This window comes from Heterodontus francisci, chromosome 5 (genome assembly GCF_036365525.1).
Source record: "Heterodontus francisci isolate sHetFra1 chromosome 5, sHetFra1.hap1, whole genome shotgun sequence".
NCBI classification, from domain to species: Eukaryota; Metazoa; Chordata; class Chondrichthyes; order Heterodontiformes; family Heterodontidae; genus Heterodontus; species Heterodontus francisci.
The window spans coordinates 140067416-140093452 of NC_090375.1; the positions used below are offsets into that span (position 1 = coordinate 140067416).

Here is a 26037-nt window from a genome sequence, read left to right on the forward strand (position 1 = left end):
TCCATTGTGGGATGAATGTGTCAGGGAATGGTCCTTTGTCCTTCCAAGCACTGTCTGTTAAAATGCAAATGTCTTTTCCAGCCATGGCTGATCTGTTTAACAAGTCCTTTCTTCACTCCAGTAACAGTTTAAAATCTATGTTCATGACAAAATTACTGTGCCTCATTCTTGGCAGGTGGGGCCTAGCATGACAGGGTCTTGGCATGCTTGTCTGCCTATTTCTTCCTGCTTGTTTGGGAAGCTTTAAGGTGTTCTTGAGTCACTTTACAGACTCTTGTGACACCAGACGGTCTTTTCCAATGTCGAGTGATGCCATTCTCGCTAAATAATGCCCCAGCAACTTTCCAGAGACTAAGTGGTACCCAGTGATCCTAACTGTGTAGTTTACCTTGATAATGTGCTGATATACAGTGACACTTGGAACAACTAAAAGCTCTGTTTAGAAAATTACAGTCAGCTGATAAACCTTCCCAAAAGTGAATTTGCAAAAGCACAGGTAACCTACCTAGGGCATATAGTAGGGAAAGGACAAGTGCTGCCAAGAAAAAGTACAAGCTTTGGTGGAGTTCCCTGTCCCTAAGACTAAACGAGAAATTGTGAGGTTTTTGGGGATGTGTTGTTTCTACCACAAGTTTGTACCAAATTTCAGCATTATCATGGCTCCACTGATGGATTTGCGACAAAAGAAAGCCAAGATATTCTGGTCAGGAGAGTCCAAGCATCTTTTGAGAGACTGAAAGCAATTTTGATCAATGAACCAGTGTTGGCTGCCCCTAATTTCACGAAGCCCTTCAAGGTAGCAATTGATGCTAGTGACCTGGGGGTCAGTGCAGTCCTGTTAAAAGATGAATCGGGCATGGAAAGGCTAGTTGGATACTCTTCTAAAAAGCGAAATCGACACCAAAAGAGATACTCTACAGTGGAAAAGAAACCCTGGGCTTACTACGAGCTCTTAAACATTTTGAAGTTTTTATCCACCACGCCTACAGGGAGACACTGGTAGATACTGATCATAGCCCCCTAGCTTTTGTGGAAAAATTCAAAAACCAGAATGCCAGACTATTTCAATGGAGTTTACTATTGCAGACCTATCATTTAAAAATTATCCACATTGTGGGGACAAATAATGTAATTGCGAATGCTTTGTCTAGAATTTAACCTTGCTTTGAGCTATCTGAGTACAGAAATCATACAAAGCAGAACCGTATTAGTTACAGGTCGAGAGTGAATGAGAATGACTGTGTAAATATGTTTTTTTGTATATTTGTTGTATGTATTATATATATATTTTGTCCACACTTTATAATGAAACGCATTTAAAAATAGTGTTTCATTCCTCCAAGAGTGAAGGTGTCATGTAGATGTTTCCATTATTAATATTTTTGAGGAGTTGTGTTTAAAAGACTGTGGAAAATACCTGAGAAGATGCTGGACTTGTTTTTTTAAAGGGTCACTGGATGGACACCGGGGACTTACTGCAAAAAAACATACTGCAAGCCACACGTCTTAAGCTAAGTAAACAGCCGGAGCCTTATGGCCTATGGAACTGTTTGGGCTTAGAGAAGTCACATGTCTGGATTTATGGCTATCAGCAATTTTGTTTTTGTTTTTGGCTATGGTTTGGAGTTCAGTTGGTGTGTATCCTGCTAAGAGAGAAGCCACCCAACTCATCCTGTTCCATCTTTTTGAGGAGCCCTGAGAATCCAGTGTAAGAGCTGACGAAACTGATGCAACAATTACCCCAAAAAGCCTGCAAGACTACTCCTTGACATCTCCTGAATGAACTGCTTCTGAAAAGACCCCAGTGACAACTGCCTACGTGTATCAGGAGGCGAGACCAAAAGCCAACTGGAACATTTCATATCTTATCCTTTTTCTTCAAGAATTGACAACAACTTGGCCAAAGTATTTTTTAAATTGATCTCTGTGGAACCAATTTCTTTTATTTTTCTTTATTTTTTCTTTAACCGATGTGTGTGTGTGTGTGTGTGTGTGTGTGTGTGTGTGTGTGTGTGTGTGTGTGTGTGTGTGTGTGTTGGAAGGGTAGGTATTTATACTTCCATATTTCAAACTGTGTGTTAACAAGCTTTGTATCTTTATTGAATAAGTCTGGTTTGATAATAGATCAACAATTTTGTTGTTTATGAAAGAAACCTGGTTGGCAGATTTTTATTCTGAAACAAAGATAAAGTATATAATTGGCCATATCAGTAATGAGTAAAACATTTAAATATATGTTGTGACCAATAGAGCAGTGGAACTGGAGAAAGTCAGTGCATTTCTCCAACCTTGGTCATAACAAAATAATCATTGTAAGTTACGACAGGTTAACGATGGATGACATGATTTTCCACAGATGACTTAAATCACCTGTCAACTGAATCCGGAAAACTGAGTTATAATCTTAAAACACAATTGGGTGGTTAGGAAGTTTACGACCATTTGCAACTTCCAGCATTCTGCTGGCTCTATGGATATGTTGATCTGCATTTTTGCTCACAGCTTCCTGCTGGCTCAGCTTTTTCTTAGAAATTAAATAATGTGGTCTTTAACCAGAAATTAACAGTTATACAGCCCTATTTTGGAAATAGAGGGGGACGAACCTATTTGCAAAGAGGTAACACCCCATACATAAAAAAAAATTGTTATGCAGCTCAGCAACAGTATAAATATTGGAAACACATAGTGGATTTTTAGATCTGTTGGATTCGCTCCAGCAGTGAAGGTACAGCTGATGTTATGTGGTTGCAATAGTTCTCCCTTTAATTGGGATAGAGGTATCTTGCTAAACTCTGTAGCTTTCTACTCAGGGATTTAATTTAAATGTTACTTTAAATGTTGATAGATATCTTAAATATTTTACTGTAACAATATTTAGATTTAATAATTGGATTCTGTCCTAGAAGCAAGATTATACTTTATTTTCCTATAACTATTAAGGTTGTGATTGACATTCCCACAAATGTTAATTGAATGTTCAGTTATTTAATAAACTTCTATATAATTTAGAAGTTATATTGTCTCATATAGTCTTCTGTATCCCAAACTCAAGAATCCATCTCCGTATGCTCTTCAGTGGGGAGATACATTATTGAGAAGAGATGAGGCCCTTCTAATATCTGGGTTGTTAAAATCTGGCTAAAACTTTGTAAAAGGCTATCTGGAGGATGGTCATATTCTCAGTTGGTTCCTTTCCTTTGGGGAGAGATAGATCAATTCTTCAGACCTTCCAGTGTCTGAGAGACTTGTCTTTCTCAACCTTAAGTGACAGTGATCATCTGGGGAGTACACCTCATGCAGGATGGTCCAAAAAAAGGGGCTAGGATTATAATCCACTTCATGGTAACACTGACACCAAAATGGAGTCCAGTGCAGCTAACATCTGAAGTGTGCACACAGGCTTGAGATGTCATTTTGGAAGTAATGCAGCACCCATAGTGCCAAAAAAGATGCTATGGAGCCAAATTTCATGGCCCTTGAATTTATTGAACACAAGCTATTGCAAAAAGCAATTAAATAAGAAAACATTATTCGAAACTATATGGATATTGTTTTTTTTTCTCTGTTACAGTCTCTAATCTTCCATGAAAGAGAGACAGTAAAAGTTTTCATTCTGTTTTACAGTTATTAGATTCACGATCTGTCCACCATCTGCTCAATTCTACTGTTGTTTATTGTCTCCAGTCCTCCTATAATTTCCTTATAAATATTCTTTATTATCTACTTGTCAGCTTGACCTTTTCTCGCTGTATGGGAACTTTTCATATATTTCTGGTATCTGTTCATTCATTTACACAATGTACCAATTATGCTAAAAGCTTCAGTCAATGCGAAATAGCTTGTCTGCAGTTTAACAGTGCAATTTTATGTCACAGAAAACACTTTTGGGGAGGAAATGTGAAAATTATCGTCAGGGTAGTACTGCATTAGCTTATAGTAGTTTTTTAGTTTTAGAGATACAGCACTGAAACAGGCCCTTTGGCCCACCAAGTCTGTGCCGACCATCAACCACCCATTTATACTAATCCTACACTAATCCCATGTTCCCTACCACATCCCCACCTGTCCCTATATTTCCCTAACACCTACCTATACTAGGGGCAATTTATAATGGCCAATTTACCTACCAACCTGCAAGTCTTTTGGCTTGTGGAAGGAAACCGGAGCACCCGGAGAAAACCCACGCAGACACAGGGAGAACTTGCAAACTCCACACAGGCAAGACCCAGAATTGAACCCGGGTCGCTGTGAGGCTGCGGTGCTAACCACTGCGCCACTGTGCCGCATAATACTTTCACACAGCGCAAAGTCAAGTATAAAACTATGAAAATTACTTTTGAATGTTAGTTAAAAAAAAAAACACTCTTACCCAACATTAAAATTTACCCAAATATTAAAATATGTGGAACTCAGTGAAGTGCCCCCTCGGTAGAGAGCAATGCTGGTCGCAGCTTAGTCCTCAAGTCTTTGAAGCAAAGTAGGTTAATTTTTGGCAACAGAGATTGGAATGTAGGATGCACGCCAGATTTGCCAGTTACAACCATTCTCATTTACACACTAAATTTGTCTGGAAATCTAAATTAGCAGAAGTTACAACCATTCCAAAAGTGGTGGATCTATGCAAGTGACACAATTAGAGAAAAAAGTGCTACCATAGAAATTCTGACATTGACAACATAATTACACCTGAGTTAACAAAAATCTGGAGTGATGTAATAGGCATGCAGCATATAGCTACACCAAAGTTTTACTTAGCACGTATACCTTTACAGCTTTATACCTTTACTTTCTTTATAGCCATGTTTACCCATGTGTCTCAATCCTATTCTTAAACCTATCATGGCGCCTCACCAAGGAGATACCCAGGAGCCAGGGATGCCAGTTGTACTGGCAGAGCTGAGGGACGAAGTTAACTTTTATCTCAGGGTTTGAGTCCAAAGAGAGTTCTCAGTAGGCTTTGTCACCACTGCAGGTGCATTGCCAGTCTGCACTGTACTTTAACATCTTCATGAGGAGGCATCTAAGATGACTAGCTAGAAAGGGCACTTATGCTGTCATCAGGAGAGAGGACAGTAATATAAAGGTGCTAATTCTGCTGATCCTGAATTTGAGTGCTCGTGATCAACCTGATGGTTCCCTTTGGAACTTGAGAGATGGTACCCAAACAAAACTGGTTGCCATCATTCTCTCTGAATAGTCCCCGAGAGCTGAAAGTTATAATATTCTTGGTACTGTTAAACAAATACGGAATGTTTTATGAGTCTGCAGAGGTATATGAAACAGGAGCTTTATTGGAACACATCTTACTGCTCTGGCTTGCATATTCCACGAGGCTGTACGAGACACCAAATCAGGTGATGTTGCATCACTTCCTGTGTTGATATACACAGTATATGATTAGCAATTAGCCAATTAGAATTAACCCATTAACAACCCAATATCCAATATAACACATTGTACTACATCTCTCACAAGTCTCGGATTCCCATTTCAATGTAGTGACGATCAAACAAACCACAACATTAAACTCTGGTGTGTTGCTATCCTTAATCTTGTTTTCTTCTCTTAGGTCCTCTTCTTTCCTCCGTTCTTCTTATGTGCACAACTGCTGTGGCGATTTCATGAGTCCACCAAATTGGGTCCTCTTCTCCTTTGGAGGGGATTAGAGTTTTGAGTCCTGCGAGTGGTCCCTCAGACTCTGCTGGGCAGGAGGGGATTTGGTACATGACTCAGGTTCACCAGTTGGGTTGCCATCAGGTTTGGTGGATGAATACAGCATCTCCGGTCAGTTAGATTTGGTTGATGACTGATTCTACAGATTAGGAGGCTGCTTCTGTATGGCCACCATTGCATGTCTGTTCTGTCTCACTGCACCGTACTCTCTTTGGATGCGGTAGGACCGTGGATGTGGTGTCTGTTCAATTACGTCCATAGAGAGCTTGGTCTCGGATCCAAACTGGCTCTCCTGGTTGGCGGTCTGGCAGGTTGTGTGCCTTGTGACATTTGTCATAGTTCCACATGTGGCAGCAAAGATTTTTGACCCCTTTCTCTCTCACTTTGTCCAAGTCATCAACTCATACTTGCAGAATGAGTGTATGCGAGAGTAAGAAGTTGAGTTCACAGTCTTCTTCCCATGAGGAGGTCCCATAGTCCGTGACCATTTTGGAGTGGAGTTGAATGACAGCTCATAAGTGCAAATTGGATGTCATCATTCTTCTTCAATGTACGCATTCCTCTTTCAGCTTCACTGTTGGCTTGAGGGTATCTTGGTGAGCTGGTAGTATGGAGAACTCCATAGGGTGCCGTGAACTCTTTAAAGTATTCATTGGCAAACCGTGGTCTTTTGTCTGAGATTACAAGGTCTGGGATTCCATGTGTTGCAAATATCTCCTTCAATTATGTAATTACTGCTTCAGAAATGTGACCCTGCAGTTGCTTGACTTCTATCCATCTGGATTAGTAGTCTACTATGATCACGAACATCTTACTTCTGTGTTTGAAGAAGTACATCCCAAGATGTTCCCATGTTCGTGATGGGAAAGAGGATGACATCAACAGTTATCTTGTCTCCTATCAATGAATAGCACAAGTAATACAGCTTGATATCATCTCTTCTCGGGACTTTGAGACACCTGGCCACCAAACAGAATATCCTACTCTGGTTTGAAATTTTGTGCTGCCAAAATGTCCTTTTTTTTGTTCATTCATGGGATGTGGGCATTGCTGGCGAGGCCAGCATTTATTGCCCATTCCTAATTGCCCTTGAGAAGGTGGTGGTAAGCTGCCTTCCTGAACCGCTGCAGTCCATGTGAGGTAGGTGTACCCTCAGTGCTGTTAGGAAGGGAGTTCCAGGATTTTAACCCAGCGACAGTGAAGGAACGGCGATATAGTTCCAAGTCAGGATGGTGTATGACTTTGAGGGGAACTTGCAGGTGGTGGTGTTCCCATGCATTTGCTGCCCTTGTCCTTCTAGTTGGTAGAGGTCGCGGGTTTGGAAGGTGCTGTCTAAGGAGCCTTGGTGCGTTGCTGCAGTGCATGTTGCAGATGGTACACACTGCTGCCACTGTGCGTCGGTGATGGAGGGAGTGAATGTTTGTGGATGGGGTGCAAATCAAGTGGGCTGCTTTGTCCTTGATGGTGTCAAGCTCCTTGAGTGTTGATGGAGCTGCATTCATCCAGGCAAGTGGAGAGTATTCCATCACACCCCTGACTTGTGCCTTGTAGATGGTGGACAGGCTTTGGGGAGTCAGGAGATGAGTTACTCGCTGCAGGATTCCTAGCCTCTGACCTGCTCTTGTAGCCATGAAATTTATATCGCTACTCCAGTTCAGTTTCTGGTCCATGGTAGCCCCTAGGATGTTGATAGTGGGGGATTCAGCGATGGTAATGCCATTGAATGTCAAGGGGAGATGGTTAGATTCTCTCTTGTTGGAGTTGGTCATTGCCTGGCACTTGTGTGGCGCGAATGTTACTTGCCACTTATCAGCCCAAGCCTGGATATTGTCCAGGTCTTGCTGCATTTCTACACGGACTGCTTCAGTATCTGAGGAGTCGCGAATGGTGCTGAACATCATGCAATCAGCGAACATCCCCACTTCTGACCTTATGATTGAAGGAAGGTCATTGATGAAGCATCTGAAGATGGTTGGGCCTAGGAGACTACTCTGAGGAACTCCTGCAGTGATGTCCTGGAGCTCAGATGATTGATCTCCAACAACCACAACCATCTTCCTTTGCGTTAGGTATGACTCCAACCAGCGGAGAGTTTTCCCCCTGATTCCCATTGACTCCAGTTTTGCTGGGGCTCCTTGATGCCATACTCGGTCAAATGCTGCCTTGATGTCAAGGGCAATCACTGTCACCTGACCTCTTGAGTTCAGCTCTTTTGTCCATGTTTGAACTAAGGCTGTAATGAGGTCAGGAGTTGAGTGGCCCTGGCAGAAGTGCTGCTTTATGGCACTGTTGATGGCACCTTACATCACTTTACTGATGAGTGAGAGTAGACTGATGGGGCGGTAATTGGCTGGGTTGGACTTGTCCTGCTTTTTGTGTACAGGACATACCTGGGCAATTTTTCATATTGCAGGGTAGATGCCAGTGTTGTAGCTGTACTGAAACAGCTCGGCTAGGGGCTCGTCAAGTTTTGGAGCACAGGTCTTCAGTCCTATTGCCAGAATATTGTCAGGGCCCATAGCCTTTGCAGTATCCAGTGCCTTCAGGCGTTTCTTGATATCACGCAGAGTGAATCGAATTGGCTGATGTCTGGCATCTGTGATGCTGGGGACTTCAGGATGAGGCCGAGATGGATCATCAACTCGGCACTTCTGGCTGAAGATTGTTGCAAATGCTTCTGCCTTATCTTTGGCACTGGTGCAATTGTTGTACTATGTCTCATCTCAGAACACTCAGAATGACCACACTTTCATTATAGATGAGTAAATCATCAACTACACTGAAGTGTCCTCTCTGTTCACAGTACTGTCTGACAATGGGATTGTGTGGCATGTATACTGGTCCTCCTTTGTCGCAGTACTCTCTGACCTGAGCACATTCATCACATTTTTGTGCATCTCTGATTTTGTTCAGTCGCTGAGTTGTTGCTGGTAAAGTTGTGGTTGTTTTCGATGCAAAGGACTCTACCGCTTCAACAACGGCTGCATCACCTTGTTCAGGCCTTGCTATTGGGATGCGGGACAAAGCATCCGCTGTATTCTGCTCCTTTCCCGAAACATAAAATGTCTTTGCATCAAACCTCATCATCCTCAGTCTGAATTTTGTACTTGTGGAGGTAGTTTTGCTCACTCCTTTGAAATTAAAAGAGTCACTAAATGTTTGTGGTGTGTCTCTATTTTGAAGTGGAGACCAAGAACATAATCTGCAAATTTCTTGCAAGCCCATGTAGCAGCTAATGCTTCTTTATCTATCACTGTTCAGTCTCTGTCAGTGAACGGGATACACAGTAATATAAAAGCAAAATACTCCAGATGCTGAAAATCTGAAATAAAAAGAGAAAGTGCTGGATATATTCAGCAGGTTAGGCAGCATCTGTGGAGAGAGAAGCAGAGTTAACGTTTCAAGTCTGTGACCTGCAAACACCAGAAACGTTAACTCTGCTTCTTCCGCCAGGGATGCATGGTAAACTGGTCTGTACTTTCCATCCATCTGTATCTCAAAGAGTACAGTCCCAGTCCTGTAGAAGATGTATCTCCAGCAATGATAGTGGGTAGCTCTGGGTCGTAGTAAGTTAAAATGTCAGGTGATATCAACATCTCTGATTTTCTCAGAAGACCTTTGTTGTGCTTCCTCCCAACAGCTGACGTAGTGGGTAATTGACGACAGCTAGATTGGGCAGGAACTTTCCAACTTGGTTTAGCTTACCCATGAATCTCTGGAGCTCAGTCATGTTCAGATGAACTGGAAACTCCTTGATTGCTCTTTTCTTCTGTAGATCAACTCTGACACTAGATGTATCTGCAATATGCCCAAGGAAACGAACAGTTGGGTACAAATATATGCATTTGTTTTTGAGTGTAAGTCCTGCTCCCTCTCGACATCGCAGCACAGCTTACACTGTAGTGTCATGTTTGTCTGAGTGGATCATTGGATCAGGACATCATTCATGTGACATATGACTCCATCCAATCCTTCCAGGATGCTTGACATTGTCCTCTGGAAGATTTCTGACGATGATGTGATGCCAAGGGGTTGTCAGTTGAAGCCAAACCTCCAAAATGGAGTAATGAAGGTTGTGAGCAAATTAGACTCTTCGTTGCCATAAACCACTATTTGCATCTAGATTCGTGAAGACTGAACTCTTTCCCAATTTAGCTTAGTTCTTGTCCACCAACGACATAGGAGGAACTTTGCATTCAACTGCTTTATTCAGCTGTGTAAGATTGACGCAAATTCTGAGAGATCTGTTAGGTTTTGGCACCGAACCATGCCAGAACACCAGCTTGTTGTTTTTGTTGCAGGTGAAATACCCTCTTGCTTCAAGATAGAGTCAATTTACTTCCTTACTTTTGGCAAGAGTGGAAAAGGAATTATCTGGGTGTAAACAGGCATACTGGCCTGATTTTTGGATGTAGAGTTACGGTGTGCTGTCTTAAGCTTTGCTAGTACTGCAAATAGCTGTGGGAATTCAGCTCTAAGGTTTTTGGGCTGATCTTCTCAGATTTCCAGTTCCTCTGCTCTGCAAATCAGATGCATGTCGGTACAGGGCTTTCTGCTCAAAAGTGAGCAACTCTGGTTCCGAATCACATGGAATGTTTCTGTGATTTCTTTTTCTCGATATCAGTTCTCCTGTCACCTTGAATTCTATCCCTCCCAGCCCGTATAGTTTGTTTTGCATGATGGCTGAAGAGAGCTTCTCTCTATCCATAGTTCAGAATCAGAAAGAACTGAAACTGCTGCACCGGTGTCTAACTTAAAGTGCATCTTGTTTCCCTCTACTAGGATCCAGCAGCTTCCACTTGGTTCCTGGATCTCTCCAGGAAAGACACCTCAATATCATGGATATCATCTACTTCATGGATCTTGCCACCTTTCGAAGGCTTCCCTTTGTGCGTATTCTGTGCAGGCTTCTTTCTACAGCACATAGCCTGGAAGTGACCCATCTTTCTGCATAAATGGCATTCGGCCTCTTTGGCAGGGCAGTTTTCCCACCTGTGTTTTTCTCTTCCACACCAATTACAGTTGGTTTGGGCTGTTGATGGATGTTCTCCCTGTCTCCCCTGCTTTTTTCCACCTGCTTTCCTTTTTTTACATTTGACATACTCTACTGAGTCAGCTGCTTTTGAGATGGGGCTCTCCTAGTCACCCTGAACAGATCAAATCTGTTTCCTGACCTTAGTTTGTCTGCTCAGTTGGATTGCCTTTGCTAAGGCTGGATCAGCTCTTGACTGCAAGTGGTCAGACTAGGCATCATCCAACACTCTCACGACAATTCTGTCTCTGATCAGTTTGTCTTTTATGCTGCCACCCTCTCGGTCCTTTGCAAGTCTATACAGGTAATTTATTAATGCACCAACACTTTCTCCTTGACGTTGGGTATGTTCGTTAAATTTAGCCCACACAACAATGGTATTCTTTCTCAGATTAAAATATGTACCAAGTGCTTTGATCACTTCATCAAATGTGGCTTTCTCCTCATCAATACCCTGCACGATGAGGATCTCATTCGCACAGTCACTCATCACATAGAACTGTGTACTGACCTGCTCACTGCTTGACTTTGCAGCGAAACCCAACATGGTGTGAGATCTGGCGAATGTCCGGTTTCATTTTGGCAATGCTTCTGCTTAATTGAGGCCTGCAACCTTCTCAAAGCTTTCAGACAATGGTAGAGACTTCTCCTTCACTATTTTTCACCCACTGCACCATTTAATATTCTTGGTATTGTTAGACTAATATGGAATACTTAATGAGACTGCAGAGGTATATGAAACAGGAGCTTTATTGGAACTTGGTACATCTTCCTGCTCTGGCTTACATCTTCCACGAGGCTTTATGAGAGGCCAAATCATGTGATGTTACATCGCTTCCTGTGATGATGTACACAGTGTATGATTAGCATTAACATACAATTAGAATTAACTCATTAACCACCCCAATATCTAATATAACACATTATACTACAAAAGTCAGTTCAAAAGAACCATGCTGGATGCACTCTTTGGTCTGCAGGCTTTTCTACCAGGAAGATGGATGCAGATGTTCCTGGTAATGCTATTTGCTCAAGGAAGCAATGCATTGCACCAAATTTTGCCTGGATATTGGCAGAGGAATGCCATTGGAATCTGCAGTTACTCCTGCCATCCATCACAGGTCCACTGAGATGTTCTTCAATGTTTATTCGGCATCCTTCCTTTTCATGCAGAAGGCCTGTGAAGAGAGCCTGCAGACTCCCCAGTCAGGGATTGACCTCGGCAGAGCCTCCGATTTTCACATTCAGGTTCCACTTCCATCTGAACTCTCCCACACCCTTGTGTTCTTTCTCTCACACAGTAAAAAAAACTCTCAATCGAACAATCCAGTCATACCCTCCACTTACCCCACCCCACCCCGCCACCATGGGATATTTATCTGGGTTGGGGCTTGGAAGACAAATGACGAATGATGGCATTGGCGAAGGTACGGTTTCTTCCTGCTCTTCAATGGCATTTTGCTTTAGGTTGCAGAAAATGCAAATATATTATGTTGTGGGATCACCTTAAGAGAGGACCACTTTAACAGGCTGTAAGTGAAGGTCACCAGAGGAAGTGTTGTTGCGACACACATGACCAGGGAGTTCTGGGTGTAGCCCGATAGAGTAAGACGTACTTTGGTGTTCTAATTAATTTATAATAAAAACCCACATATTCTTTGGTTATTACTTGGAGTCCTGTGAATCTTACAGTAGTTCACATACCAAAGGAACAAGTAATATTCCATATAATAATGTTAGATAACTACTGTAAGAGCTCCTTTGTGATGGTGGCCTGATTGTGTTGTTAGCTACTATGTTTGTGCTCCCAAACCATTTTACAGGAAAGCTGTAGCAAACAGACCTGCAGTTACCACTGGCCCACCTATATCCAGAATCAAATTGCATGGCTCCCAGGATCTTCAAGAGGGATCAGAGATCTATTACCAGGAGAACATGATCTAAGAACCTGAGAGTCCCTATAGTTATGAAGCACGTTATGCGAGAGAAGTGAGTATTTCAGTGAAGGGTGGGTAGCATGTTCTGTTATATAACTATATCTGAAAGCAAACACCATCAAGCACATGTGTGATAACTAAGGGACAATTAAAAGTGCATGGTGCACTGACAGAAGGTACATTTCTAGTTAACAAGTAAAAAATGATGGAAAGAGGGATCAGAGGTTAAAAGTATGGTCCTAAAACATTGCAAGGGAAAAGACTGAAGGAATACTACACATGTAGAGAGATTGCAAAGAAGGTTAAAGGAGCAGGTAGCTTACGCTAGCTGCTCTGGTGAGATCATTAAACATCTTGTGCTCTGCATAAACAGTGGCACTGATTTCCATAGCCATCCATCTCCATAGATGTGCATTTGATTTATGGCAGTTCTCTGGTCTGGGAGTCGAAGACAAACAGCCCAGTCCTCCTCCTCCATTTCTTCTCTCGGAAAACACCCATGTCAAACGTCTGGAAGTTAGCTGCTCTTCTTTTGGTCCTTTCTACCATCCTTCCTGCTTCCTCCAGTGCCATCATTGCTTCTTTAAGCAGGTTTTATATTCTGCTGTTACACAATGTCCGTGCCTCCCTGCAAATACATTCTGCCCTGCGCCCCATTTGGCAACCATTGAAATTTCAATGCCACTGCAATGATAAGCTTAGAGCAACCTTAACAGTTACCATAGCTACGAGATGGAGATGTCACATCTATGCAATTATAGATAATAGCAAAAATCTACTTTCGTCCTTCCAGTGACGATCTATTGAAAAAATAACCTTCTTGCAACGATGCCTCTATCAAAATTTCACTTTTGCAATTTTCCTAAATGACCTTTTCAGTTAAAATTATATCACACTAGGAAATCGATAATTCTTTGCTCTCAATAACCCAAATCGGTTTGGATCGTAATACAAACAGCAACCTCTATTTTCATGAAGATAATGTGTTAATATGATATAATTATAAGATGATGTTAGCAACATCAGCATCAAGTGAAATTCTGATCAACCTGAATGAAATAAACATTTTAACCTCCACAGAAATAAAGAACCATTACGAACACTGAGATGAAATTGTTGATGTAGTCACTTAAGCTCTATAAAAAAAACTGCCTTTTCAACACAGAGGCTCATTATACAGCTATAAATTTTACAACAGCAATAAAGCTGTTAGAGGATTTGAAGTACAAACAACCTTGCTGATATTCTTACTGCATTCTCTGGATAGACTTGCCTTTTTTTGCATTGCTCTGACACACATTTTAAATTAGTAGAACAACCACCTCAATGATTATAGATGATAAACTGAAAGGAAAAGGGCTGGATTATCTCTTCATGTTACATGGAAACAGATTTGCATCATAATACGAGGGAAACATTGCTCTGCATATCCTGCCAATGGTATATACAAATAAACTATATAGGCAATGGAGTTGGTAATGTGCTAGCAATGTTGGTAATGTCAACTTGACAGGAGGCTTTGCTCTAATCATTGTTTCTAAAAGCATGCTTCTATGATTTTTCTCTAAATACAGAATGTCGTAAATTTTCCAACTATGTTTATGATGCTGCTAACACAGTGACCAGAGGAAATCTTCCTTTACAATTCGTATTGAGTATTGCTTCTTCTACAAAAATGAGTCTTCACTAATGTTCAACTGCACAGATGTTTTTTGTCACTTACCTTATTAGGGCGTAATGCTGTTATTATCCAGACACATTGAGCATTACTGTCGTATTGAAAAGGGAAATTGGGAGACACAAAGGTACCAGCTGGACCGTGCAGATTAACTCCACAAGTTTTAACTGGAAAAGATAAATAATATTATTAGACATGGTCCTGCTAACATGACAAAGAAAACAGTTCATAAAAATGTTGAGCTACTTTGATAACATTGGCAGGAATTTCCTTGATGGTTCTCCCCATCGACTGCTGTGACTTCAGCAGAAGATCAGTGGAAACACTGGATAGACACATAAATGGGTCTTCCAGCAACCTTCTGCAGCAGCCAATCCAGAGAACTCCTGAGGAATTGCATGGCACATGGCTTCATTCATAATTTCATAATGTTAATACGCCTATATACTGGTTCAAAAATATGCTTATATTAATAGAATGCATTACAAAAAAAATCTGTGGAATTGAAGACTTCTTATTTGATAAGTGTATGAAGTTCAGGCTCACCCTATGCATTTCAACGAGAAAGGATAAGGCATTGTCAAATTTTATCAATGTAAATTAGGTTAAATGAGTCACACTCTAACTTAGGGTTTTATGACTTGTGGCCTGAATGTGTAAATTATATGTGAGTGATGATTTTTGTATTCTATAACTTGTGTGACCAATCAATTGGTCTTTGCACCAACAATGCCATAACTCCTTTAAAAAAAAACATTTTAATAGCTCCCTTGATTAGCAATAAGTATACAGGACATTCAGTCTGTCATGCCTGTGCCAACATATTCAATTAGTTCCACTCCTCTGCTCTTTCCCCAAATCCCATTTTCCTTTTCAAGTATATATCCAGTCTGGAATTTAGACATGCAGGCCGAAAGGTGCAAAGACAGATACTTGGCTTGTGCTGAGCTAACTGATTTTAACTGTGGTGGCATTAGGGATGCTCCAATTGAGGTCAGAACGCCAGGTTAAGGGAGCTAAAATAATCAGACTTCCTGCTCCTGGTCACTAACTAGTAACCTCTTCTGCGCGCAAAGTGAGAGAAGAATCAGGCTTAACTGTGATGCGGTCTATGGTTATATAGCCTACCTACATTCACTAGAGGGTACATATGGAACAGTATCTCACAGTAGTTATCAGCTATGAGGACCAAAGGGAAGGTTGAGAGAAAAAGAAAAGAACATTTGGAATATGCATTATTCCTGACTATATTTCAACTTATTTTGTTTGATAATTTCAACAATCACTTGCATTTTTAACCTCTGATAATATAAAGTGTATTTTCTTCAATTATATGGACAGGAGCTTCCACTAGGTTGCACTGCTTTACCAGGACAATTCACCTGAAGTTGATCTAGTTAATGCAAAAGATAGCAGAATTTCAAGCATAAATTATATTCAATGCAGCTCATGATCTTTTGCACTAGTTTAAGATACATCACGCTAGATGCTGGCCTTTCCCACGAAACTGGCCCTTCGAATTAATCACCATTCCGAGTTTCCACTAATTATGCCTAGGAGTCGGCAATGTGTCCGTACACAGACACCTGTGGCTGTGGTAAAAACTTTGAGGTGTGTGGTAATTTTAAATGTCTTGCTCCACAGCATTATGTAGAAGAAAACATCTGGCCACTGCTTCAAACTTAATAAATAGATTTGATATTTATTCAAGATTGAGACTTGTAGTATAACAATAAGAAAAGCCAGCAATGAGAAAAGACAGTTTAGCCCTTTGAAGTGAACTCCTCCAGTGTATCAGTGCATTTTAAAACACAAGTTTAAAGGCTTGGAGCATGACATGTATAATTATCAGGAGTGAAAGTAATTACAAAAGATTAGATCATCAAGTCATCGGGCGAATTTCAACAGCCCACCAAAGTTTTGTATCCGGCTCACCAATCAGAAGAACAAATCATTTGCCTGCGCACTGAACTCCATCGAATCAGAATGCGGGGGAGGTGGGACTCGCTGGCAAGATTGCAGCCATCAATCAAGTGCTCCCTGCCCATGTGTGAACGGATAATATTGCAAACAGGAACAAATGAAAGAACTGGAAAGGCAACATTTCTTTGAGAAAGAGCAAGCTGTTTTTTTAGGCAGACAGTCCACTTTCTCAGCTCTCCAAATGCTCTGGTTACTGTCAGAATGCAGGGCTGGCACTGAGAGGCAATGTGTTTCTGCTCCTGGTGCATGGAGGAGGAGGGAGAGGGGAAGGGAAAAGAGAGAGAGTTTGGGGGCAGAAGAGAGAGAGTTTGGGGAGCAGGAGAGAGAGTTTGGGGAGCAGGAGAGAGAGTTTGGGGGGCAGGAGAGAGAGTTTGGGGGGCAGGAAAGAGAGTTTGGGGGGCAGGAGAGAGAGTTTGGGGGAGAAAGAGCGGGAGGGGGAGAAGAGAGCGGGAACGGGAAGTGGGGGTAGAGAGCGGGGGTGGGGAGAGAGAGACCGGGGGGGATGCGGGAGGGGGGGGGGGAGACAGAGCGAGGGGGGAGGAGAGAGAGAGCGGGGTGATGAGAGAGAGCGCGGTGGGGGGAGGAGAAAGGGAGAAGGAGAAGGAGAGAGTGGGAGGAGGAGAGTGGAGAGCGGGAGGAGGAGAGTGGAGAGCGGGAGGAGGAGAGTGGAGAGCGGGGGGAGGAGAGAGAGCGGGGGAAGGAGAGAGAGCGGGGGAAGGAGAGAGAGCGGGGGGAGGAGAGAGAGCGGGGGGAGGAGAGAGAGCGGGGGGAGGAGAGAGAGCGGGGGGAGGAGAGAGAGCAGGGGGAGGGGGGAGAAAGCTGGGGGCAAGAGAGCGGGAGAGGGTGAAAGAGTGGGGAGCGAGAGGTTGGGAGAGGGTGAGAGGGGGCAGGGAGTGCTTCGGCGGGGGAGAGGAATGGGGTGCAAGGGGGGAGGGAAGTCAGGGAGAGAGCAAGCGGGGCATAGAGGGGACTGAGAAGGAAAACAGAGGGGGACACAGGAGAGAGGGGAGGGAGAGAGAGGGGGACAGAGAGGGAAGGAGGATGAGGCACAGAGGGGAGTGAGAGAAGGGGACACAGAGAGGAGAGAGGAAGAGAGGAGAGGGACGGAGACAGAGAGAGCGAAAAAGAGATCAAAATCACTCCTCACAGATGGACATCTCGTCAAATTCTCTGCATCGCTACATAAAGTGTGTGGGCAGACATTGGCTACTTGTGCAAGCAAAAACAATGCCAGGTACTCACAAAATAGGGAGAAATGGGTTTTAAATCAGATTAATGGAATTAAGATTGGCTATACACTTTATATACAGATTAAGTGCACCCAGTCCGTGACTGAGTCAATAATTTTGTCAACATGTTGGTGCCTATGCCTGATTATGCCCGTTTGTGGATCTTCAAGGAGAGTCTTAAAACTAAGTTGGGTATTTTTGGGCACAAGGTCACTAACAGGCATATATAAAAGCTCTTTTACTGAATTTACAAAGAAACTGACCACTATATACCACTGTAACTAGTAAATGGTTCTGTATAGTTTTTGAAAGTAATTTCCGTTAGTTAAAATCAGATTACTCAAGTGATTGACTGACTGTTCAAAATTACTTATTTTTTGTGATAAACCCATTTTCAGCTGTATTAATAAAACTGCACCAGGTTAGTACATTTAAATATATAAATGAATATTTATTTATGCAAAATGTTTTTAAGTTTAAATTTATTTTCTAAAATGTCACCAGCTCATGAAAGATATACATTTGGTGATATGCAAATGAGCTTGAGCAGAAACGTGAACAAAAAAATAACTTAAAACTGGTGACGTTTTGAGTGTAATTTGTATCTGGATTGCCAGTTGCACTCAAAATATGTGCATTAGTAAAGGTACAGAAAATAGCAAGACTGAGCCGACAGGCAAAATCTTCTGATATAACACAAAAACAGCTTAAGCATTAACATCTGGAAATGCAGCAATTAAGAATACCTTACTGAGATATATACAACATTTAACAGTTTAGATAAGAACAATCTAAAATATTATTCAAAGCATTCCAGAATGTATACAGCAGCTTGTGCAAGTGACATGACACATTTTTTTAAAAATGAAATTGAATGCAAATATTTGGAATAATCTACCAAGCAAAGTAGCAGAGGCAAAAACTTTGGGTTACTCAGAATACAATTGGGAAGTGCTAATATACTGGAAGAGTTCACTTCAAAGGGCTGAATTGTCTTTTCTCATTGCTGTATTTTCTTATTGTTATACTACAAGTATCAATCTTGAATAAATCTCAAATCTATTTGTTAAATTTGAAGAAGAGGCCAGATGTTTTCTTCTACCTGATGCTATGCAGATCTTTGCTGATAGGTGAAAGTAGGAATCTGAGCATTATTTCATTTCAAAGGTAACACACTTGGCTCTAAACTCAATGATAACTCTATCGATGATAGACATACTTGATATTTGTCAAACAATCCAAAAATGTGCAGCAAGCAACACCCTCCATATTCTTCCGAAAACCATCCCAGATTACACAAATATGGGAATATATAAATAAAATGCAAAGTTTCACTATCTTATCCAAACATTCCCTTTCACAGATTCATCTAGTTATGAAATTCTTGAAAATTTGAAGACGTTTCATTCTTACATTATGGTACCATATACGCAGGTGACATAGGTTTACTACAAGCAAAGCAAAATTAACAAAGAATATGTACATTATGACAGTGACTGTATTTTCGAAGTACTTATCTGTAAAGCACTTTCAAATATCCTGAGGTTAGGAAAGATGCGAGATAAATTCAAGTCTTTTTCACTGATTTAACCAGTAGGATAACCATAAATTAGAATTTTTTCCATAGAAACCACATTGAGCTCTATATGTTTTGAAATCAGTTTTATTTTAATCTGCAAGTTTACCAACAAATCCTACAGTTATCATATTGAATAAATTACAGGTACATCTGTTTTATATTGTAGTTTTGTTGCAAAATAAAGTCGCAAATTTAAAAAGAAATTCTAAAAACTAATGTTACACACTAAAATAAACTGAGAGATAAAGTATTGGCATTTATATAACTCTTTTCATCACCTCAGGATGCCACAATGCTCTTCACATCCACTGAATTACTTTTGAAGTGTGGTTACTGTTATAATGCAGAGAAACATGGCAGCCAATTTGTGCACAGCAAGATCCATGCACAGGAATAGGATAAATGACCAATTAAATTGTTTGAGTGGTGTTGGTTGAGGGATAAATGTTGGCCAGGGCACAGCTAAGTCAAAATTATCTGGCTGTATTGAATTTCAAAACTTTCTTGAGGCGTAAAATCAGAAACTGACTACCAAAGGAAGCCTGAATACATGCAGTGACTTATCAGTAAAACAGGTTTTTTTTTGTCTCTGCAGGTGTTCAGCAATTCTCCACTGCAGTTGCAGACATCACAGCTAGATTAATGAACTTTGCAACAATTATACTAGTTAAGTGACTTGTTACTCGTTAAATGGCTTATTAGCTGCTTGAGAAAATTGATGGATCACTGTTGCATTTACCCCATGATTAGCTACAATTTTATGACTGCAAACGAAATGGCATTCCCAGCAATTGCATTTTTGAGAAAAGTGTTTCTGCAATTTTATTCGCAGTTTGCTCACTGTGACAAAAATATCCAGGCATTTTGTAATACATTTTGGATGGGAAGGGGGTGGGGTGGAGGAAAAAGTAGAAAATTAATTTCAAAACCACAAGTGCACTAAGGGTCAACTCATAAAATAATAATTTATAATAAAAAAAATTACAGAAACTTCTCTGAAGAAAGTATCTTAGATTTTCCACAAAGAATACAATTCAGACTCAACAGGTTACAAGTAGGTGTTTAACGGACTCAAAAGAGAAGTACATTGATTCCATTTAATCTTTCAAGTGGAGCTCTTTATCACAGCTCCAGTTACAAATTTGAATGGATGCAGGGAGCGCACAAGTGGTTGAACTGGAAAACTGCATGAAAGGGGGCAATTAAAGGGAGACAGTTGAATTTTCAATGTCTTTGTAATGTTCAAAAAGCACTTCAACCTATTAGCAGCCTTCACCAAGGCTGTAGGGGACAGGCATAGGCACCACATGTTGCACCATGGACGTTTGACAAAATTATTGACTTAGCCATGGACATGGGGGCAATTAATTTGTATATAAAGTGTATAGCCAATCTAATGCCATCAAAACACAGTCTGATTTAAAACACATTTCTTCCGATTAGTGAGATACTTGGCATTGTTTTGCTTGCACAAGTAGTCAGTGTCTGCCCACAACTTGATGGAGCGAAGCAGAGATTTTGGAGAGATGTCCATCTTTCAGGAGTGAATGTCATCTCTCTCTCTCTCTCTTTCCCTCTCTGTGTCCATCCCCCTCTTCCCTCTCTCAGACTCAAAGAGTCATTTACGGCACAGAAAGAGAACATTTGGCCCATCAAGTCCATGCTGACTCTCCACAGAGCTAGTCAGTCAGTCCCACTCCCCGCTCGATCCCCGTAGACCTACAACTCTATTTCCTTCAAGTGGTCATCCAATTTCCCCTAGAAGCCATTGATTGTCTCCACTTCCACTACCCTTGCGGTCAGCGAGTTTCAGGTCATTACCACCCACTGTGTAAAAAGGTTTTTTCTCACATTTCCCCCGCATCTCTTGCCCAAAACCTTCAATCTGTGTCCCCTAGCCCTTGTACCATTAGTTAATGGGAACAGTTTTCCTTGTCTAACCTATCTAAGCCTGTCCTAATCTTGTACGCTTCTATTATATCTCCCCTTAATCTTCTTTGTTACAAGGAAAACAACCCCAGTTTTTCCAACCTAACCTTGTAACTAAAATCCCCCATCTTGGGAATCATTCTGGTAAATCTCCTCTGTGCCCTGGATATCAGTGCAAGTTTGACACGTATTTATACAGAGAAAAATGGTGCCTTAAACACAAGGCTGCCATCTCATTGGCAACAAGATGGCAAATGGAGCATAATGTGGGGAAGTGCCAAGTTATTCACTTTGGTCATAAGAATAGAAAAGCAGAATATTTTTTAAAAGGTGTGAAACTTTTAAATGTTGATGCTCTGGGAGACTTGGGTGTGCTTGTACAAGGAATGCAGAAAGTTAGCATGCAGGTACAGTAAGCAATTAGGAAGGCAATGCCATGTTGGCCTTCATTGCAAGAGGATTGGAGTACAGGAATAAAGAAGTCTTGCTACAATTGTACAGAGCTTTGGTGAGACCATATCTGGAATAATGTGCGCAGTTTTGGTCTCTTTATTTAAGGAAGGATATACTTGCATTGGAGGCAGTGAAGGTTCACTAAATTGCTCCCTGGGATGAGGGGATTGTCCTATGATAAGAGGCTGAGTAAATTGGACCTATATTGTCTGGAGTTTAGAAGAATGAAAGGCGATCTCATTGAAACAAACAAGATTTTGAGGGGGTTTACAGGGTAGATGCCGAGAGATTGGTTCCGCTGGTGGGACATCTAAAACATGGGGACACAGTCTCAGGATAAGGGGCTGACAATGCTGGACTTCCACCTGCCAAGAATGAGGTATATTAATTTTGTCATATGAACACTGATTTTAAGCTGCAGCTGGAGTGAAGAAATGACTTGTTAAACAGATCAGCCGTGGCTGGAAAAAACATTTGTATACTAACAGACAGTGCTTGAAGGGACAAAGGGGCTATTCCCTGCTCCAATTTAACCCACAATGGACTTTGAGCACCAGGTATTGTGTGTAAGAAGAGACATTCCAGGGTCGGCTAAGGCAAGAGAATCCACAAACGGATGTGGTCAGACCAGCTAGTCACATGACTAACCTGCTTGACAACCACGGCTTTTTCTGAATTGTACGAAGAGTTTGAACTCTTCCCCTGTTTGCTCCTGGAGTGAGAAGACCTGTCCTGTCTGCTCCCATCTCTTTCTCACAAGCCTCTGAACCCACTGAGGACACATGAACTTCAAGAGAGAAAAAAGTCTGCTACATCAAACAAGGTTTAAGAAGAATACTGGGCCCCAACGAAAAGCAAAACCTATCTACAATCAAGGACTTTACTGCGAGTTCGAAGAACAGTAACCAAAACCATCTTCAGATATTGCCTCAAACTTGTTCACTTTATTTCTTCTGCTCTTTTCTGTCTTTATCTGCATGTGTGTATCGCGTATGCTTGCTAGCGTGGGTGCGTTCTGTATCCCTAGGCTTCAACCGAATTAGAGTTTAATTTTGATAAAGTTCAACCTTTTTCCTTTAAACATAAGAAAACCTGTTTGGCTAGTTTCTTTGCTTTATAATTGGAAGTTAGTAAACAAGGATTCACTACCCCGTACCCCTCAAGTGGGGCAAGCAAGTCCATAGTAATTCTCAGGGACACAGGGGCCACTAGATCCCTTTTACTGGGAAAAGGCCTGACCTTTCCCCCAGAGAGTGCAGTGAACACCAGAATGGTGGTAAATGGTATTGGAGGACAGTGCATGCCTGTACCTGTACACCAGGTGCACTTGGAGTGCGACCTAGTTTCAAAGAACAAAGAAAATTACAGCACAGGAACAGGCCCTTCGGCCCGCCAAGCCTGCGCTGATCCAGATCCTCTATCTAAACCTGTCGCTTATTTTCTAAGGGTCTGTATCTCTTTGCTTCCTGCCCATTCATGTATCTGTCTAAATACATCTTAAAAGACGCTATCGTGCCCGCGTCTACCACCTCCGCTGGCAACGCGTTCCAGGCACCCACCAACCTCTGCGTAAAGAACTTTCCACGCATATCCCCCCTAAACTTTTCCCTTCTCACTTTACACTCGTGACCCCTAGTAACTGAATCCCCCACTCTGGGAAAAAGCTTCTTGCTATCTACCTTGTCTATACCTCTCATGATTTTGTACACCTCAATCAGGTCCCCCCTCAACCTCCGTCTTTCTAATGAAAATAATCCTAATCTACTCAACCTCTCTTCATAGCTGGCACCCTCCATACCAGGCAACATCCTGGTGAACCTCCTCTGCACCCTCTCCAAAGCATCTACATCCTTTTGGTAATGTGGCGACCAGAACTGCACACAGTATTCCAAATGTGGCTGGACCAAAGTCCTATACAACTGTAACATGACCTGCCAACTCTTGTACTCAATACCCCGTCCGATGAAGGAAAGCATGCCGTATGCCTTCTTGACCACTCTATTGACCTGCGTTGCCATCTTCAGGGAGCAATGGACCTGAACACCCAAATCTCTCTGGACATCAATTTTCCCCAGGACTTTTCCATTTATTGTATAGTTCACTCTTGAATTGGATCTTCCAAAATGCATCACCTCGCATTTGCCCGGATTGAACTCCATCTGCCATTTCTCTGCCCAACTCTCCAATCTATCTATATTCTGCTGTATTCTCTGACAGTCCCCTTCACTATCTGCTACTCCACCAATCTTAGTGTCGTCTGCAAACTTGCTAATCAGACCACCTATACTTTCCTCCAAATCATTTATGTATATCACAAACAACAGTGGTCCCAGCACGGATCCCTGTGGAACACCACTGGTCACACGTCTCCATTTTGAGAAACTCCCTTCCACTGCTACTCTCTGTCTCCTGTTGCCCAGCCAGTTCTTTATCCATCTAGCTAGTACACCCTGGACCCCATGCGACTTCACTTTCTCCATCAACCTACCATGGGGAACCTTATCAAACGCCTTACTGAAGTCCATGTATATGACATCTACAGCCCTTCCCTCATCAATCAACTTTGCCACTTCCTCAAAGAATTCTATTAAGTTGGTAAGACATGACCTTCCCTGCACAAAACCATGTTGCCTATCACTGATAAGCCCATTTTCTTCCAAATGGGAATAGATCCTATCCCTCAGTATCTTCTCCAGCAGCTTCCCTACCACTGACGTCAGGCTCATCGGTCTATAATTACCTGGATTATCCCTGCTACCCTTCTTAAACAAGGGGACAACATTAGCAATTCTCCAGTCCTCCGGGACCTCACCCGTGTTTAAGGATGCTGCAAAGATATCTGTTAAGGCCCCAGCTATTTCCTCTCTCGCTTCCCTCAGTAACCTGGGATAGATCCCACCCGGACCTGGGGACTTGTCCACCTTAATGCCTTTTAGAATACCCAACACTTCCTCCCTCCTTTTGCCGACTTGACCTAGAGTAATCAAACATCTGTCCCTAACCTCAACATCCATCATGTCCCTCTCCTCGGTGAATACCGATGCAAAGTACTCGTTTAGAATCTCACCCATTTTCTCTGACTCCACGCATAATTTTCCTCCTTTGTCCTTGAGTGGGCCAATCCTTTCTCTAGTTACCCTCTTGCTCCTTATATATGAATAAAAGGCTTTGGGATTTTCCTTAACCCTGTTTGCTAAAGATATTTCATGACCCCTTTTAGCCCTCTTAATTCCTCATTTCAGATTGGTCCTACATTCCTGATATTCTTCCAACGCTTCGTCTTTCTTCAGCCTCCTAGACCTTATGTATGCTTCCTTTTTCCTCTTAGCTAGTTTCACAATTTCACCTGTCATCCATGGTTACTAATCTTGCCATTGACCGCAGGGATCGCCCCTAGTTTGCCAGTGGACGGGGTTGACCTGCTCCTAAGTAATGATCTGGCGGGGGTGAAGGTGGTAGCCCCTCCAGTAGTGAAAGAAAGACCGCAGGAGGTCAGAGAGACAGGGCAGTGGCAGGAGACGGTCCCCTGTAGTTTCCCTGAATGTGCAATGAATCAGGCCATGATCAAACCAGCTCCCCCAGAGGAGACTGAATTAGCACTGCAGGCAAATGACCGTGAGGTCTGCCTGTCTGAGACTTTGTTTGGGAAGTTAGGCAACACTGGGAATGAATTAAATAAATTTTCCCTCAGCGAGCCGACCCAGTATTGCGAGAGTTAGCACAGGCTGCCCAGTCTGAAGGTGAAGCAGAGGAAGTCCTTGATTGCGACTATTTAAAGAATGAGGTACTGGTGAGGAAATGGAGTTCTCCTCACAGACCTGACAGCAAGGAGTGGACAGTGGTTCACCAGTTAATGGTGATGCAGAGGTCCCGGAGAGAAATATTAAGAAGGGCCCACGAGACTACAGTGGCTGTACATGCCAGTATATGAAAAACCAAAGCTCGCATAAGACAGCAGTCTGACTGGCCAAAACTCCACAAAGATGTGGTAAAGTACTGCAGGAGTTGCCACATGTGCCAGATTGAGGGGAAACCCCAGCCTACAGTGAAACCTGCACCCCTTAGTCCTGTACTGGTGTTAGCAGGACCCTCCAGCAGAGGACTGGTGAACTGTAAAGGACCCCCTCCGAGAACAACAGGGGACAGGCAGGTACACAGCTGGCAAAAGGTTAGAAAGGGAAGGGGAAAAAGTGATCAAGACAGCAGGTTAAAGGAAGTACAGGAGGAATCCCAGATGAAAACTCCAACTGTCTGGTCAGCCAACCCTGTAAAATTTGAAAGGTTCGACCTGACATCCTCCTATGCAAATTCAGACACTAGAAGCACCACACCAGAGTTGCTAACAGCATTTACAGGAACCTGCAGAGATAAAGAAAGACCTCTAAGGGGCAGAGAAACTGTGAGGGTCATGCCTCATGTAGTTGAAGTGCCACAGGGGAGTGCAGTAGAGTCTGCACAAATACCTGCAGGCAGGATTGTCCCAGAGGACAAATGGGAGATTAGCAAAGAATCCTCCCCCACAGTCAGAAAAAAGAGAACCACCC

General features: G+C 42.2%; 1 protein-coding gene across 1 annotated transcript in view; it reads right to left on the bottom strand.

The window, feature by feature from the left end:
* csmd3b (CUB and Sushi multiple domains 3b) overlaps positions 1 to 26037 on the bottom strand; it is a 2327439-nt gene that overhangs the window by 810252 nt on the left and 1491150 nt on the right. Inside the window, exon 10 of the mRNA XM_068032163.1 lies at positions 14366 to 14487. Coding sequence (XP_067888264.1) covers positions 14366 to 14487 — 122 coding nt within the window. The remainder of the gene's footprint in view (positions 1 to 14365; positions 14488 to 26037) is intronic.